We start from the raw sequence: 17,890 nt of genomic DNA on the forward strand, positions 1-17,890 counted from the left end.
GGAGAGGTAAGTGAATTCCTCCAGTACGTCTGTCAGTAAAAATTATAATCATCCGAGATTAGGGGTTTTGAATTCAAGTCTCGAAAAGAGCGGAGCAGCAGGGCCACAAAATACTCCTGACTGTCACACGACATTACTCAACATTCTAGGGAACATCTCATAAATTTATGCGCTCCAGTAATGAATGACCTGAGGGACAAAAACCTGACCGAGAGACAACACAGTAGTCTGTGGCAAACGCCAATTAACGTCCGAACTCCGCTTGCTCGAACTGTCCAGTAGTTAGCAGTCAGCAATACACGGCACTTAACAAGTTCTTCCCTCTGTGGGCCTCTACGTGATTGGAGAACTCTGCAGGGTAGGAACATCAAGGCCGGTACTTACTGGCCAGCGACCCACCACGACGCTTAGACGCAAACAGCTACGCGCCGCGTCACGACACAAGCCTTGCCATTTAACTGCGACTTTTATACGTGGCTCCACTTGCTCTGGAGCAGCACAGGCGATGACAACTCACGTGCACACAGACGAAAAGGTATGACGGCAAATACCATCGACAGGAAAAAAAGAAAAACTGCAGATGTACTATTACACTAATTTATTAGTTAATATTTAAGTCCGTTGTATCGAATATTGGTTTCTGTTTATTGCAAGAATGTTATACTGCACTCCTCCATCTATTTTATAACGATTTACCACAATTATTCTTCCACTTTTTATGCACTTTCACATATATTGTTATGTATAACAAAACACTTTTATGTTATTTTTTACGTTTGAGTTAACTGTAATTAATAAAGCTTTGATTAAGTTTATTTGACAGATCAGTTACTATTCACAGTTGTTCGTAATTGATATTTCACTTACCACTTTTACTTTTTTGTTTATTCAAATGAAGATCGTGACTTTGTCAGTTGTAACCACTAGCTCTTTGTGGATTGGATTTTGCCGTTTGAAAAAGAAAAATTGACATCGTGACTGAGTGTTATTACGTCATGGACCAGATATTGACGCAATAGCTGACTATATCGGCATTAAATGGCAACATAGTGTGTTCGGTAATATGTAATTTTTTAAAAAAGCAATTACGTTAAAGGCGCGTACTTGACGTAATAAATGACTATAGCTATCAGAATTAAATGGCAACATAATCTGCTTTAATATGTCAATTTTTTAAAAAAAAGCAATCTTCCTCTTTGCAAAATTATTATTATTATTTTATTTTGCTGCCGACCGCATTGACCAAGCGGTTCTAGGCGCTACAGTCTGGAACCGCGCGACCGCTACGGTCGCAGGTTCGAATCCTGCCTCGGGCATGGATACTGTATTTTTGGTTAATGTTTAACGCTCGAAGAGTTTCACCTATTTGCTGAGAAACTAGACGGTAGAAACGTAGTTCAACAAATCTGTTTAAATGTTACAGGGCACTCCATCGTCCATCGCTTTCAATTTGGAACATTGTTGCATGCACCGTAAGTTCTATTTATGCTCTGGCAGTCGGTCGCTTCAGTTTGGGTTATTATAGTTAGTCTGGCGTTTCTAACGATAAAATCACATAACTGTGCTGCTAGAGAAATAACGTAATGCAATACGTAGCTTGTTCTTTTATTGTAAAAGCAGGAATAAACCACAGAATGTAAAATGAAAGTGAAATAGTTACGTAAGGTTTGCATACGCGGTGTACACATTGCGATATTACCCTCAGTGCTTCATAAATTGGTCAACATATATGAAGGAGATTTATGTCAGGGATATCAGACAAGAGAATGAATACTTCACCGTATCAGTTACCAATTTTAATTTTTTTTCTAATTAGGTTTTATAGAAACAATTTCTTCCTTTTTTAATGTAACAGTGTATTCTTCCTCACGCCATAGGAATCGTCTTGGAAAAAGTAAGGAGTGTTTATTCTTCACAACAATAGCTGCCACGTGTCCACACGATCGTGGCCGGCAAAGACTTTTAGAAAGGGACTGCTTAGTTTCAATAGACTTTGGTGGACACTGGAAATGAAACTGCTGTTTGGAGGAAAATACCGGCCAGAAGTGGCGTTTCCTGAGTATTTTAGCACAAATCCCGACAGTAAATATTAACATGTAATGTTTGCAAATTACGTATTATTTTCACTGTCGTCACAGTTAGTTCTAATGCTGGCCAAACTGCAAACAGAAAAAACAAATTATTTGCTGGTGTGGCCAAAAAATGCGTAGCAAAATATATCCCTCCCCTCCAAGTTCATGATATTCATTCCCAAGTGACTTTCTTCATTTTTCCAGCCTCTAAATTTGGTACGGAAAGAATATATTATCATCAGATCTGTACTGTAAATCGCAAGGAAGGGCTGTACTCTCCTTTCCCCAAATATAGACCGCAATTAACGAAAAACCTGTCGTCCATATGAAGAAAAAATTGAGGTCAGGACCGGACTTAAGTGCCCCATCGAGTTACCCAGAGTTAAATTCTCCGCAGTTTCCCTAAAATGATTAAGACGAATGTTGAGGCGGTTCTTCTGAAAAGGATATGATCAATTTCCTTGCGCAGATTTCTCAGTCCGAGCTTTTGCTACGTCTCTAATAAAATTATTGACGGGCAGCCGTTTAAGCACAGTCTTCCTTCCTTCCTTCCTAGAGTGAATTCAATAGTAGAAGGGTGGAGTAGGGATAAGAAAAATTGGTAAATAACATTGCAAACAATTATTTTTACTAAAAACTGTGTATTATTCTCTACAATGTCCCTGAGCTCGATGCATATGGTGCAGCTACAGACCAGTTATCTTTTGTTCCGTTGAGATAAAGGTTTCTAATCTTTCACAGTATTCTATTGATAAGGGCAGTGGAAGAAAGTGCTAACCCTTAAGAGCATTTTTGAGCTGCTGTGTGTTACATGTTTGGTTGAGATTTTCTACGTAAATAACCTAAAACTAAAAGAGTTCTCACTTACATTTTTCTTTACATTACAATAGTTCTTAGGTACAATTACAAAGGCCATTCCTCAGATCGTTTTTTGCTGTAGGGCACCACAACCCCAAGGAATGTTCATCACAACGTGGTATAAAGAGCAGAAAGCCAATGTAAACATCTACAAATGCATATCTAAACGTGAAGAGCCGTCTGAAGATGAACCTGTCGCTAAGGAAGAACAGAAAAACAGCTTGTGGTAAAAATTTCGGAAAGCCAAGATAGCATATAAATTTAGTTATTTACAAACAACCTTTTTCGACAGACTATACTGTCGTCTTCACGTCTTCATAACTTTGTTCATTTTCAGTTAGACTTCACTCCAAATTGTCGTATCCAGCTCAAACTGAATAAGTTTAAAACAAAAATTTTTGGAGACCTACAGCAAAGTCTGTCGAAACCAATAATTTGTAAATAAGGAAATTTTATGCGATCTTCGCTTTAGAAAATTTTTACTAAGTAAAACAGATCAACAATTTTCGAATAAAACCTGGATTAAATATTGACGATTTCAATTTTGCTATAACTGACAAAAATGCTACTATGTAGAATAAAAATGTTCCGTAGGCTATTGGGTCTTTTATATATCCTACTCAATTTCTAAACAGTTGAATACTTCGGTTTGTGGGGGAAATTAGTAAGAGCGGTCACATACGTAAAGAAATCTATCTTTACGAGATAACTCCTGATGGGCACGCAACACTCCCAACCCTAAAGGCAGCGTGGGGACGACCTTAACGGACCATAGTTACTAGGAAAGCTATCGTTATCTACCCTTGCTTTGGCGCTCTGCGGTAATCTACGGTAGTTTTACAACTCTAGGTAGGACATATCCTAAGGTATTAAGGAATCGTCAACTTGGTAATACAGGGAGGCGAGGGGATGAAATTTGGCAGACGGGGGCCACAACTGAACTGCAGTAAACTGGTCTATATGGATGTAGCATCGCAGCGTTGATGGTGCAAGATAGTAGCTGGAAGACAAGTCTTCGGCTGAAGATCACACATCAGTATGGGAGCTGTGGTGGAGAGTTCTTAGAACTATGGTTGGGTAAGCCGCTACCAAATGCTTTGCGTACTCCTCTTTGCCGTGTATTGTGCGTTGTTCGTTGACTTCTTGTATTTTGAAATGAGTGAATAGTTTTTCCTGGCCATTTGAATATGGCTCACACGCCGCTGAAAGGATCGACGAACGCTATGACCTAGTGTGAGTATTTCTTTCGCAGAAGCACAAATCACAGGTGTGGACTGCCAAGCCATCAAGTCGGGGATGGGGCGGGAACGGTTTCCAGGCTCCGCCTTTCTCCCTGCGTCAGCCGAAGCTCTCTTTCATGCTGATGACCACTTGACACGCTACAGTTACCGCGTTACACTGAGATGAAAAAAGTCGTGGGATACATCCTAATATTGTATCGGATCTCCTTTTCCCTGGCGTAGTACAGGAGCTCGACGTGGAATGGACTCAACATGTCGTTTATACTCCTCTGCAGAAGTAGTGAGCCACGCTCCATCCATAGCTGTTCATAATTGCGAAAATGTCGCCCATGCAGAATTTTGTGCACGAACTGACTTCTCGAATATGTCTCATAAATGTTCGATGGGAGTCATATCGGTTGATCCGGTTGGCCAAATAATTCGCTCCAATAGCACAAAATGTTCTTCAAAGCAGTTGTGACCCGGTGGCATAGTGCATTTTCACCCTATAAGTTCCAGCGTTGTTTGGGAACATGAATACCCTGTATGGCAGAAAATGGCCTCCAGGTATCCGAACATAAATACTGCCCGTCAATAAACGGCTCAGTTGGGCCAGGAAAGCAAGTTCATTCTACGGAAACACCGTCCACACGATTATTGAGCCACCACCATTTCACAGTGCCTTGTTGACAACCTGGGTCCATGACCTTGTGGAGTCTACCTAGACCTCACCATCAGGTCTCACCAACTGAAATGGAGACTCATCTAGCCAGACCATGGTTTACTAGTCGTCTAGGCCCAGGCGATTCGGTCACGAGGTCAGATGAGTCGCTGCAGGTGATGTCGTGCTGTTAGCAAAGAGACTCGCGTCGGTTGTCTGCTGCCATTGCCTATTTACGTCAAATTTCGCCGCACTGGTCTAACTCATACGTTCGTCGTACTTCGATTTCTGTGGTTATTTGAGCAGTGGTGCTTTTCTGTTAGCACTGACAAATCCACGCAGACGCCGCTGCTTTCGGTCGTTAAGAGAAGGTCGTGGGCTAGTGCATTGTACATGAGGGAAAGGTAATGCTTGAAATTTGATACCTCGGCCCACTACTGACACTGTATTATTAGGAATATTGAAGTGCCTGACGACTTTCGGAATGGAATGTCCCATGCGTCTAGCTCCTGCTACCATTCCGCCTTCATAGTCTGTTGATTCCCGTCATACGGCCATAATGACGGTGGTCACCTTGAAACCTTCCAGTCTCCTCTATATCTCTTTTGTTACGCAACTTTCCCTTCTACAATAACCTACGAAACGTTCCCTTAGGATTTCTATCTCTTGCTTAATAATAACAAATGAAATCTTCCCTTTGAAATTAATTCTCTTTCTCAATAATAATAAGTGCAATCTTCGCATACAAATTTAAATGCTGCTTATTAACAGTGATTTGCTGATTATTTCCACGAAACATAGAATGCGTCGTCGTCGTGGCCCTCAGTCGTTACCTGCAATAACCCAAGACTTTTCCTTGTCTTTTTTACTGTTACTGGATCGCCATCTGACTGCTACATCGAACTGCGACATGAATATGCTTACCGGTACTCTGTATTACTATACTCTATTAGCTGCTGGTGGGCTGTCTAATAAGTGGCTGTATGTATTATCAAAGCTGACGTTATTCTTTAATAGCAAAGCTGACGTTATTCTTTAATTAATTTGACTGAAGTTACGTAATTCATAGTTCAATTTTTTCTTGACAACAATAAAATTTTGCATAGTTTTACGTTGATGGTTTTTGATATGGATTATAATCAGTAATGCAATATTGCTGACAAAAATTAATTATATTCTGAAAACGATTCTTCAAATATTTACTTTTGGTAATGACTTTTGGTAATGAAATGATTTTACAAACGTTCAAATGGGACTTACTTTTTACAATAATCCTACAACTAGCATTGCGCAAACATACCTTCAGTAGTCTTGAGTTTCTCATAAAAGTAATTCAATAATATTAGTTCCTCTTATGATAATAGTTAGCTGATGTCTCTGTACATCCGTTTACAAACTCTTGTAAATCATAGCTGGTGGCTGGCAGACACACCGCTCCTCTCAACCTCTCGCTTCAGACCCGCTACCGACTCGCTTCACATCTCGCTTACTACTGACTTCCTACGAACGCTGAAGTGTGGTCTCTCCCGCCAAGAATGCTTTCTGGTGCAGACAATCCCTGCTACCATTACAAAATGTATCAATGCGCGGTCTTTCCAGCTCTTTTCTTAAAATGTATCCATACTCGGTATCTCCCGCCCTTTTTAAAATTATGTCAATGTGCGGTCTCTCCCGCCAACAATACTTTGGTGCAGACATTCCCTGCTAGCACAATTAATTCCACAATGACAAATATTAATTATTCCTACTTAATCCTGTTAATAAAATATCAACATCTTTCCGAAATTGTGGTTTGTCAATAGTAGAAATATACACGTCTCACAACCTCTTCACATGAATCGCCTGCGAACAAATGACAGCTCCACCAGTGCACTGCCCTTTCGTACTTTGTGTACGCGATACTACCATTATATATGTAAGTGCATATCGCTGTGCTGTGACTTCTGTGACGTCAGTGTTCGCCATTGCGAACTGAATACCTGGTCAGGATGGCTGCACGCACAGTTTTCTCCACGCAAACGGGCAACGTAATCAGTAATATCGCATTCTTCAGTATCAGCACACTGCTACGGTAACACGCTACATGCCTATACAACCATTCCTTGCATTGCACAACGGGCCAGCACTTTTGTTTGTGAATAGTCCACGCACACTTTGACAACAATTATTCACCGTAAAATGCACATGAATCGACACTTCGTCTGAATACACCAGTGACCATTTTCATACTTCTGCTTTATTTCTTCAAAAAATTTTGTATAATGTACCGTTTTTGAAACCAGTCAACGCATTTCCTTGAAACGGAAATGTTGCTGTCCACAAACCGGCTTGCATTTAGGAACTATCGCTCTTGCAGGACACAGACTGTCCTTTTTTCGCTCGATACCCTGCGAATAATGGATAAAGGCGCAAACTGGAAAAAATCACATATTCCTACATTTCCTGATAGCGTTTGACTCAGTGCCGTAGTGTAGACCCTTGAGAAAGGTCAGAGCATACGGAACACATTGCCACATACGTGAGTCGTTTGAAGACAAGAATGTCGTCAGGAGTGCCCCATTGAAGTGTCACATATCCCCTGTATTCACAAATAATCTGACGGATGGGGAGAGTATTAATCTGCGACTGTTTGCCGAAGACACTGTAGTGCACGGGAAAGTGTCGTCATTGCGCGAGTGGGGAGGATGCTAAATTTCTATCCGGTGTGAGGAATGGCCACTTGTTTTAAGCGAAAGATTTTATTTAGTAGAGATGAGTAGGTATAACGATCCCATAGTGTTGAAACATAATATTAGTGGTACGCTGCTATACACAGTCACGTTGATTAAATGCCTAGGCGTAACGTTGCGAAACAATTTCTAAAACAACTTAGCACAGCCACATTTGCACTTAGAATGTTGCAATACTTCGGGAGAGATAAATCCGTACTTTGACATATCTTGCATATTTTCATTCATTGTCATATGCAACAATAGTCTTTAAGAAAGTCTGCATAGTTCAAAAACGAGCTGTAAGAATAATACGTGGAGCTCAGCCCATGATCATCTTGTAGACATCTCTACAGTTCAAAATGATCCAAAAAGAAAAATGAAATTCATTAATCCACAGTACGTTTACCTTTAGCGCAAAAGGGATGCAAAATGCTGCAACTAAAAATTTCGATCACTTACCAGGGAATGTAAAATGTCTGACAGACATCAAAGTAAAATCTGAAAAAAAAGAAACTGAAAAACTTTCTTCTTGACAAGTCCTTCTATTCAGTAGAAGGATTTTTATTTCTGTAAAGGATGGTGGTTAGGAATTACGTGCTCACATCTGTGTTTAAAATAAATAAATAAATTACAATTTATAACTGTTCAACATGTGGCCACATTTACAAATTAATGTGAACGTGATATGACTCGCTCCATCTCATTAAGATTTATCATGCAGAATGATCCATGGAATGTGAAAGTAACTAACTAACTATCAACACGGAATGAAACAACTGGAATTCGCGGCTGACTGCGCAAATATTCTGCTGCCGCCAATGTGTCTAATGCTTCGTGTAATGAACGCAGACGCAAGATAAGAGAAAGTAAGGCTCCATTTTCGAGTGCAATAGGAAAGTAGTAGAAGATAGCCTCTGGCGTGGTGGCTGGCGGTGTACGTATATAGATGTAGATGGAGATTGCATCCTAGGCCTTAAAATTCAGTTCTGTGGAAAGACAAAGTGAAGTTTTCGCAAAGTTGAGGGTTGTATTTTTCATAACATTGCCGAAACTGCTGCGTGCTAACATATTTGTCCGTCAGTGGAATATTTACTAAGTGCACTTCGCTTCTTGATACTTGGCTCAGCATAGTTCCTTCTCGTTGCTCGCACACCATCAGCTTCCCTACGTATTGTCTTCACATTTCACCACTTTAGTTCTATCCTGCCTGTAATTTTTAATGACGATAACAGCAAGCTTTCTGTGCCGTTCGCCATTTCTCACTATTGTTTTCCGTGCTTGCATTGCGATGTAACGATGTGCGCTGTTTCGAACTGGATCGTGACTGTGTACTCACGAGGAGAACACGGTAAGTCCCAAAACCCGATTTTCCAGAAACTTCGCCCAGTGGAAGAAGGATTAAAGGAAGACATCACGTGTCTCAGTCTATCCGTAGGTGACCGTTTCTGAAAAAAAAAAGAAAAACTACAGTCAAAGTTTTCCAAGTGTTTTGGAGGTACTTTATAGCAAGTGATATCCTAAGCCGAAATAATGGATCAGTGGTTAGAGAGGCGCATTTTTAATTTTGTGCCATGTCTGAAATCAACTTAGTACTTTTATTTTTGTTTTACATTCATTTATCCATGTCTGTAGAAGATTACTTCACCAATGTTTTATAGTGTATATAGACATAACGTTTTATTTATTCATCTACTGACTGTATGTCGTATGAACGAAGTAAAAAAAAAAGAGGAAATATTCGAAAATGTTTTCGGTGAAATTCTTGTAGTGTATATTGATTCTTACTCAATTGCAAGCCACAATTTTCTAAAAAGTTATCCGTTGTGCATGGCTTGTCGCGAAATTTTTCCCAACGCGCGAGATCTTCAAGAAATGTTAACAACGTTTCTTACCCGAGTGAGACATGCACGAAGAAATGTCACTATGGCTAACCTGCCTTCGTGCGTTACTTGTGGTTTTCGAAATATCTTTCTTTGGAATGGTTCTACGATTGGTATGAACCAAGGGAACGCACCAACTCTTCTTCATGAAGAATGACGGTATGAATGAAACATAAGCATTATTATAAGTGCTGGTATGAGAATGGGATATCAATGAAAAAGATTGTAAACGCTTAACACACCATACACACATAAATTATATAATAGATTTATGACATGGCGAAACCCAGTTGCGATTTTACAATCACCATGATGCCCTGGCATCCCCTAATTTGATAAGAAACATTCGTGTAGTAACCTACGAGTATGGACAGATAACTGAAAACAATAAAAATAGAGTGAAATAAAATAAATAAAAACAATAATTGGGTTTAGAAAACCGGGTGCAAAATTAATAAGCCTAAACGCTAACCACTGCGTCATATTTTTTTTGTTTCGAGACCACTTTTTTTTGCAATCCACCAGACGACTTTTCGTTATATACACATCAAAAATAGTTTTGCATTAACCCGGTTCCCAAAACTCCTGGAGATGTTGACTGTGGAAACTATATCACAGACACAGTCCCTTTGACTGTTGAGAGATGTCACTAAACCCGACCAAAGATGTAAACAACCATGCATGAACAGTGGCCTAATAGACGGAGGGCGTCCGACAGCCGATCAGTTCCAGTCATTCCACCAGGAAGGAGGCACACGACTCGTCTGTACTTCAACCATGCCCAGGTGGTCAATGCCGCGGTTCTATCGCGTCCGCATTGTTACTTTGTGCCAGGAAGGGCTCTCAACAAGGGTAGTGTCCAGGCGTCTCGGAGTGAACCAAAGCGATGCTGTTGGGACATGGAGGAGATACAGAGAGACAGGAACTGTCGATGACATGGGCTGCTACTGCACTGTTTTGGGATGGCATTATGAGGAGTCGACGTACGCCTCTGGTGGTCATGGAAGGCGCTGTAACGGCTGTACGATATGTGAATGCCATCCTCCGACCGATAGTGCAACCACATCGACAGTATATTGGCGAGGCATTCGTCTTCATGGACGACAATTCGCGCCCCAATCGTCCACATCTTGTGAATGACTTCCTTGAGGCTAACGACATCGCTCGACTAGAGTGGCCAACATGTTCTCCATACATGAACGCTATCGATACGCCTGGGAGAGATTGAAAAGGGCTGTTTATGGACGACGTGATCCACCAACAACTCTGAGGCCTCTACGCCGAATCGCCGTTGAGGTGTGGGACAATCTGGACCAACAGTAACTTGATAACATATGGATAGTACGCCACACCGAATACAGGCATGCATCAATGCAAGAGGACGTGCTACTGGGTATTAGAAGTACTGGTGTGTACAGCAATCTAGACCACCACCTCTGAAGGTCTCGCTATATTTTGGTACAACATGCAATGTGTGGTTTTCATGAGCATTAAAAAGGGCGGAAATGATGCTTATGGTGATCTCCATTCCAATTTTCTGTACAGGTTCCGGATCTCCCAGAACCGAGGTGTTGCAAAACTTCTTCTGATGAGTGTGTTATAAAGAGGGGATGGAGGGGAGGGCACAGGGGGAAGAGTTTGTAGCCAGCGGCCTGGCCACAGTATCCCCCTCGCCGTTAAGGTATTAGGAGTTGTTAGGGAAAAACAATACTGGGAAGGTTTTTTTAATTTTTAGAATTTTTATGTATTTATTTTTTATTTTTATTTTATGTATGCCACACTAAAGTACGTGTAAATATACACGCATCTTGCAGTAAGTAAACAAAACGAATAATCTCAGGACATTCCGACGCCGAGGTAATGTATATGGGGAATAAAAAAATGTGCTTCGTACGCGATGCATAAGGATCCTTTGTGTTCACGTATGTCGGAGATTATCTCATCGATAATCAGTCGCGTTTCTGTCTGGTCCGTCAGTGGGCAGCTTCTCCTACATGTTGATGATCCAGCTGCGGGGAGGTTCGCGTAGGGCACTCCCTAAGTAATTAGAAAATTATTGCCTGTACTTTGGGTTCCATACAATTTCATAATGACGTTCTTGTAGGTAGTTCCTGAAGTCCAATACATCTTGAGGTCCATTGTGAAATAAATATTTCACCATGTGCCCACGGACTCACGTGAATGCTTTGGTTTTGGTGCGCGGTAAATACAGTTCATCTGGAAAAAGCAGAAGCTGAGGTTACTTTCAGGGTCGCCATTTCGTCTGATGGTGTCGTGCGGGCATACAGTACCTCGAAACAGCTCGAGAACTTTGACCGTAGATTTTTTTTTCAGAAACTGTACGGTAACTACAGATAAGCCGAGACACATGTTCACTTTTTTTTATTTCTCTTTCACCGAGCGCAGTTTCTGGGAAATCAGTTTTCAGAAATAATCCACAAAACCATTGTCCAACATCATTCACGTCCATTTGTTTTATAATCTTAGAACGTTTTCTGAGCACTGGGGTAATAAAGTATCTCGAACTGAGTGACCTCATTGTCAGTCGGCATGGTTTCAGAAAGCATCACCGACGCAAATCTAAAGTGGCACGTTTCTCAGACGACATCCTGTAAGCAATATGGTGGATCTTATCTCATACCACTGGTGTAGGAATATCACCAGCCAACTGCAGCATACATTGAGAGTTCTGACCATTAATAATTTTATAAAAAATTTAACAAATTTCTTTTCTTGCAGGTTTTCTCATGGTTTACCGATAATGGTGTGGGCAGAGAAGCTCTGTCGTTACATTCGACAAATTTCCAGCTGCGGCCAATGGAAATCCTTGCACATAGACTTGGGGGAGAAAATGTGCCTTTTGCCGAAATAATTACTGTGAACCACTCACAGATTTCGTACTCAGACTTAAAATATCAGTCCCGCATGGTGCGGCTGTGACCATTAGCCAGACGCTGGGTCTCAAGCTCTGAGTATTTCACCTGGTTTTTAGATCTTACCTTGCCAAAAAGGAGTTCTTCCAATATCTTCTACATTGAAGTTTCTTTACCGGAACACAGGCTGCCCTCCTGTACCCTTGCTCTGCAGAGACAGGACACTGGGGCTTCCCTGTTCTACAAACACTCAAGGACAGCTTTCAGGGTCAAACATTTGTATGACACTGTGCAAGAGGACGTGCTACTGGGTATTAGAAGTACTGGTGTGTACAGCAATCTAGACCACCACCTCTGAAGGTCTCGCTATATTTTGGTACAACATGCAATGTGTGGTTTTCATGAGCATTAAAAAGGGCGGAAATGATGCTTATGGTGATCTCCATTCCAATTTTCTGTACAGGTTCCGGATCTCCCAGAACCGAGGTGTTGCAAAACTTCTTCTGATGAGTGTGTTATAAAGAGGGGATGGAGGGGAGGGCACAGGGGGAAGAGTTTGTAGCCAGCGGCCTGGCCACAGTATCCCCCTCGCCGTTAAGGTATTAGGAGTTGTTAGGGAAAAACAATACTGGGAAGGTTTTTTTAATTTTTAGAATTTTTATGTATTTATTTTTTATTTTTATTTTATGTATGCCACACTAAAGTACGTGTAAATATACACGCATCTTGCAGTAAGTAAACAAAACGAATAATCTCAGGACATTCCGACGCCGAGGTAATGTATATGGGGAATAAAAAAATGTGCTTCGTACGCGATGCATAAGGATCCTTTGTGTTCACGTATGTCGGAGATTATCTCATCGATAATCAGTCGCGTTTCTGTCTGGTCCGTCAGTGGGCAGCTTCTCCTACATGTTGATGATCCAGCTGCGGGGAGGTTCGCGTAGGGCACTCCCTAAGTAATTAGAAAATTATTGCCTGTACTTTGGGTTCCATACAATTTCATAATGACGTTCTTGTAGGTAGTTCCTGAAGTCCAATACATCTTGAGGTCCATTGTGAAATAAATATTTCACCATGTGCCCACGGACTCACGTGAATGCTTTGGTTTTGGTGCGCGGTAAATACAGTTCATCTGGAAAAAGCAGAAGCTGAGGTTACTTTCAGGGTCGCCATTTCGTCTGATGGTGTCGTGCGGGCATACAGTACCTCGAAACAGCTCGAGAACTTTGACCGTAGATTTTTTTTTCAGAAACTGTACGGTAACTACAGATAAGCCGAGACACATGTTCACTTTTTTTTATTTCTCTTTCACCGAGCGCAGTTTCTGGGAAATCAAGTGATGACACTTGCCATGTTCCCCCTCGTCAGTTTCGTGACCACGTTAGCTGCCTCTACGGCAGTGTCTACAGGCAGTTCTCTTCTGTCTTTTACGCCTGTGCCTGGCAGCAGACGTGGGACACGACCGAGGAGGTGGACGCGCTGCTGGGACCGTGCGCCGTCATCATGCGCAGAATTGGGTTGTGGCAGCCGCCGGGCAGCGAGCCCGCGGGCGCCAAGCTGCTGGCCGCGGCTGTAGTGCTGCTCATGATTATCTTCATCAACATCGCGGGCTGCGTGAAAATCATCGTCGACCCGCCGCCTGACTTCGATAGCATCGGCGAGGCGGTCTTCACGACCGCCTGCAGTTTCACCTGGGGAGTTAGGGTGAGCTATAAATCTGCTTTTAAAATTATTTTTGCATTATCTTCTGCCTTCTGATCGATTTTATACTGCCTGCCAATTTTGTTTGGTAGTGACCAGGAGCAGAAATACGAGGTCATGCGTGCGATACTAGAACCCCTGGAGTCTCGTTCTCATAACCGGCCAATCCTACAGATACGCAGGTCTAAAACTTACGGTTACTTCGATTGCGAAACTTGAGATTTAGAGACACAATGCTAACGATGCGATGAAATAAGCAGCCATATCCTACAACTTATCTTAGAAAATGGATTAAGGAAAGGTAAACCTATGGTTCTAGCGCTTGTAAACTTAGAAGGAGACGCCACGACCGTGTTGTCGGGGATTTGTCCGAAATTTTGTGTGCTGAAAGAAGACCCCTAACACCTCACGTGGTTAATATATTAGGACGCACTACTCGGAAAATCCCGATAAAAATCGATCCAAAGTTTCTTAGGTCTGGCCTAGAAGGTAATAAATAAATAAATAAATAAATAAAAACAATAAAAATAATATCCACTGCAGTTCTTGTTTATAATTATTATATGTATAAAAATTGAATGTTTCCCAATCGACGTTGTTATTCTGATTAAAAAGCCAATTCTTTTCCTCATATACTTTACAATGAAAAATGGAAAACCCACCGCCGTGAATTGTGTTGTTGACCAAAAAGAAAAGAATTTTTATTCAATAATGTAACTAATTGATTAAAGATCATGTAGGTTTGGGAAACGTCCTGAAAAATTGGTGGAATAACAAAAGAAAACGAAACAGAAGAAAAAAAAGTGCCAGAGGAGGAATCGAACCCGACACCACGGGCGTAAGTCTCTGAGCCGTAACGATGCAGGCCAGACGGTGCCTCAGCAATGGACTAACATTTAATACTCATAAGGCACATAAGAAACTTTGGATGGGATTTTTCTCGGGATTTTCCAAGTAGTGTGTCCTAATATTTTAACCACGTGAGGTGTTAGGGGACCTCTTTCACCACACAAATTTTGTAACACACCCCCATTTCCACGGTCGTGCCGTCTCCTTATTAGATAAAGCTTTTGACAATGTTGACTGGAATAATCTCTTTCAAATTCTGAAGGTGGCAGGTGTAAAATACAGAGAGCGAAACGCTATTTACAATTTGTACAGAAACCAGACGGCAGTTATAAGAGTCGAGGGGCATGATAGGGAAGCAGTGGTTGGGAAGGGAGTGAGACAGGTCTGTAGCCTTTCCCCGATGTTATTCAATCTGTATATTGAGCAAGCAGTAGAGGAAACAAAAGAAAAATTCTGAGTAGGTATTAAAATCCATGGAGAAGAAATAAAAACTTTGAGGTTCGTTGATGATATTGTAATTCTGTCAGAGACAGCAAAGGACTTGGAAGAGAAGTTGAAAGGAGTGGACAGTGTCTTCAAACGAGGATGTAAGATGAACATCAACAAAAGCAAAACGAGGATAATGGAATGTAGTCTAATTAAGTAGGGTTAGGTTAGGAAATGAGATACTTAAAGTAGTTAAGGAGTTTTGCTATTTGGGGAGCAAAATAACTGATGATGGTCGAAGTAGAGAAGATATAAAATGTAGACTGACAATGGCAAGGAAAGCGTTTCTGAAGAAGAGGAATTTGTTAACATCGAGTATAGATTTAAGTGTCAGGAAGTCGTTTCTGAAAGTATTTGTATGGAGTGTAGCCATGTATGGAAGTGAAACATGGACGATAAATAGTTTGTACAAGAAGAGAATAGAAGCTTTCGAAATGTGATGCTACAGAAGAATGATGAAGATTGGATGGCTAGATCATATAACCAATGCGGAGGTATTGAACAGAATTGGGGAAAAGAGGAGTTCGTGGCACAACTTGACTAGAAGATGGGATCGGTTCTGAGGCATCAAGCGATCACCAATTTAGTATTGGAGGGCAGCGCGCTGGGTAAAAATCGTAGAGGGAGACCAAGAGATGAATACCCTAAGCAGATTGAGAAGGATGTAGGTTGCAGTAGGTACTGGGAGATGAAGAAGCTTGCACAGGATAGAGTAGCATGGAGAGCTGCATCAAACCAGTTTCAGGACTGAAGACCACAACAACAACAACAACCTTCAAATTTCATGCAAGAATTTGAAAATCATTATCAGGACTTTCGAAAAAATGTTCAGATTTTTTTTATTCATGATACACCTTTTACAAACAACATAGATACGTTTCCATAAGATTTTCAGGTGGAATGAGTAGGTTAGAGATGCAGTCTGAAATCCAGCTAAAAGATATATCTTCCCAGAGACGAATATCCCAAGGTTCACGGTCATGCGTTATACATGACATCTTGTTTGGAAGCACGTACATTTGTGAAAGTTAGTTTGAAGAGTAAACCACACAATGAGTAAAAATAAAACCAAAAACTCAGCTGAACACCTTCAAAACACTTTGAGATTTGGAACCACTTTGATCGAACCTGATATCCGCTCATTAGTTTCCCAAATTCAAAGATAAATGTCTCATTAATTCTGTGGTCTGTAATTACTTACACATAAAATTATTAATCATATCTCATACGTTAAATGACAAATTAATTCCATCTTGCTGTTTTAGCATAAGGTACCAAAGTTAACAAAAATTGATTTTCAGTTTTTCAGATAATTATTGACCGAATTTAAAATAATCTAATAACTAAGAGCTACAATTCTATGTCAAAGGTTTCAGAGAATATGTCAAGTATCAAATGGAGTGCAAATTATCCAGACTGTTTTAACCCAGTAGTTGAGAATGTAACTAGCATATCCAGCAAATTTAACAATAACCTCAAATCTTTCCGAATCGTTCTCTTGTGTACAGCCCACAAAATAATAAAAGCACTGTTTTGACTGAAACTCTTAGGGACCACGTCCTTTCGCTATTGTAAGAACATGAAACACCCACGATCCTATTTATTGTGAAGCTACCAGTTTCGGCGCTTCAATGCCACATCTTCAGCCCATAGTTCACGATGAAGGCAGTTGACGTTTGGAGTGCTGACATCACAGTTACAGATAGTCTACGTAAACCAGTTATATTGGGAGACCGATGACCTCGCTGTCTGGTCTCCTTCCCCAAACAACCCAAACCCCAGTTATATTGGCCAATGAGGCAGCGGTATATGGATCGTGATAGCCCCTTCACCGTCAACGAAAGCCTGAAGATGGCTCATTGAAGCGCGGAAACTCGTAGCTACACAATAAATAAGACCATAAGGAAGACAGTAGGCGTTTTATATTCTTAGAATAAAAGTACACGTTCGTAGTTCATGCAATAAAACTTAACCAACAACCGTGAGGTTTTAATTCATTATTTCCTTACTACGATTTCGCCGACAGTATCCACGTGCAGCACTGAACATACTTTTTGATTACGATGTGGACGAATAATTCGACGCTAGTAAATCCAACCCATTTTGGGTAGTCTTCACCATAAATGTGTTACTCGTTTAACGTCAAATATTTAACACAAGTTACTCATTTGCAAAGTAATCAAACGTTTCAAGCTATTTTATACACGGGAGTTCGACACATTAAAAGAACGGGGCTGGTTTCTGATTTAAAAAGTATTTGCTCATTTTATTATCATTAGAAGCAAATCGTGATTACCAACAATAAAACTGTTTTACTTGCTATACTTTTGTTAAAGAGTAATAAGAACGGATATTTTTTGGTGGCGTGGGAGGAAGGGCATCAGTCGGGTGAGTAGCTTGATGCAGGTTTCCACTATTTCCTCTCCTACGCGAACGTAAGAGCAGAACTTACACGCGAAGTCCTCCACTATTTGTTGGATTTATTCTAGTCTGTATAGCTTAAAAAATCAAGACACATTCATAGGATTTGCCAACAAGTAAAAAGCATTCGTCAATGTAAAGTGGCGAAGGGCTGT

General features: G+C 40.9%; 1 protein-coding gene across 2 annotated transcripts in view; it reads left to right on the top strand.

Moving 5' to 3' along the window:
• The first annotated feature begins 378 nt into the window (after positions 1 to 378).
• The window catches only part of LOC124619900 (odorant receptor coreceptor-like), a 79,648-nt gene continuing 62,136 nt past the window's right edge, over positions 379 to 17,890 (top strand). Inside the window, exons 1-2 of one of the 2 annotated variants that reach the window (XM_047146534.1) lie at positions 379 to 535; positions 13,725 to 13,982. In XM_047146534.1, the coding sequence (XP_047002490.1) occupies positions 506 to 535; positions 13,725 to 13,982 (288 nt within the window). In that variant the 5' untranslated portion in view covers positions 379 to 505. The remainder of the gene's footprint in view (positions 536 to 13,724; positions 13,983 to 17,890) is intronic. The other variant, XM_047146535.1, reaches the window with a different exon arrangement.

The sequence above is a fragment of the Schistocerca americana genome, chromosome 6, assembly GCF_021461395.2.
Source record: "Schistocerca americana isolate TAMUIC-IGC-003095 chromosome 6, iqSchAmer2.1, whole genome shotgun sequence".
NCBI classification, from domain to species: Eukaryota; Metazoa; Arthropoda; class Insecta; order Orthoptera; family Acrididae; genus Schistocerca; species Schistocerca americana.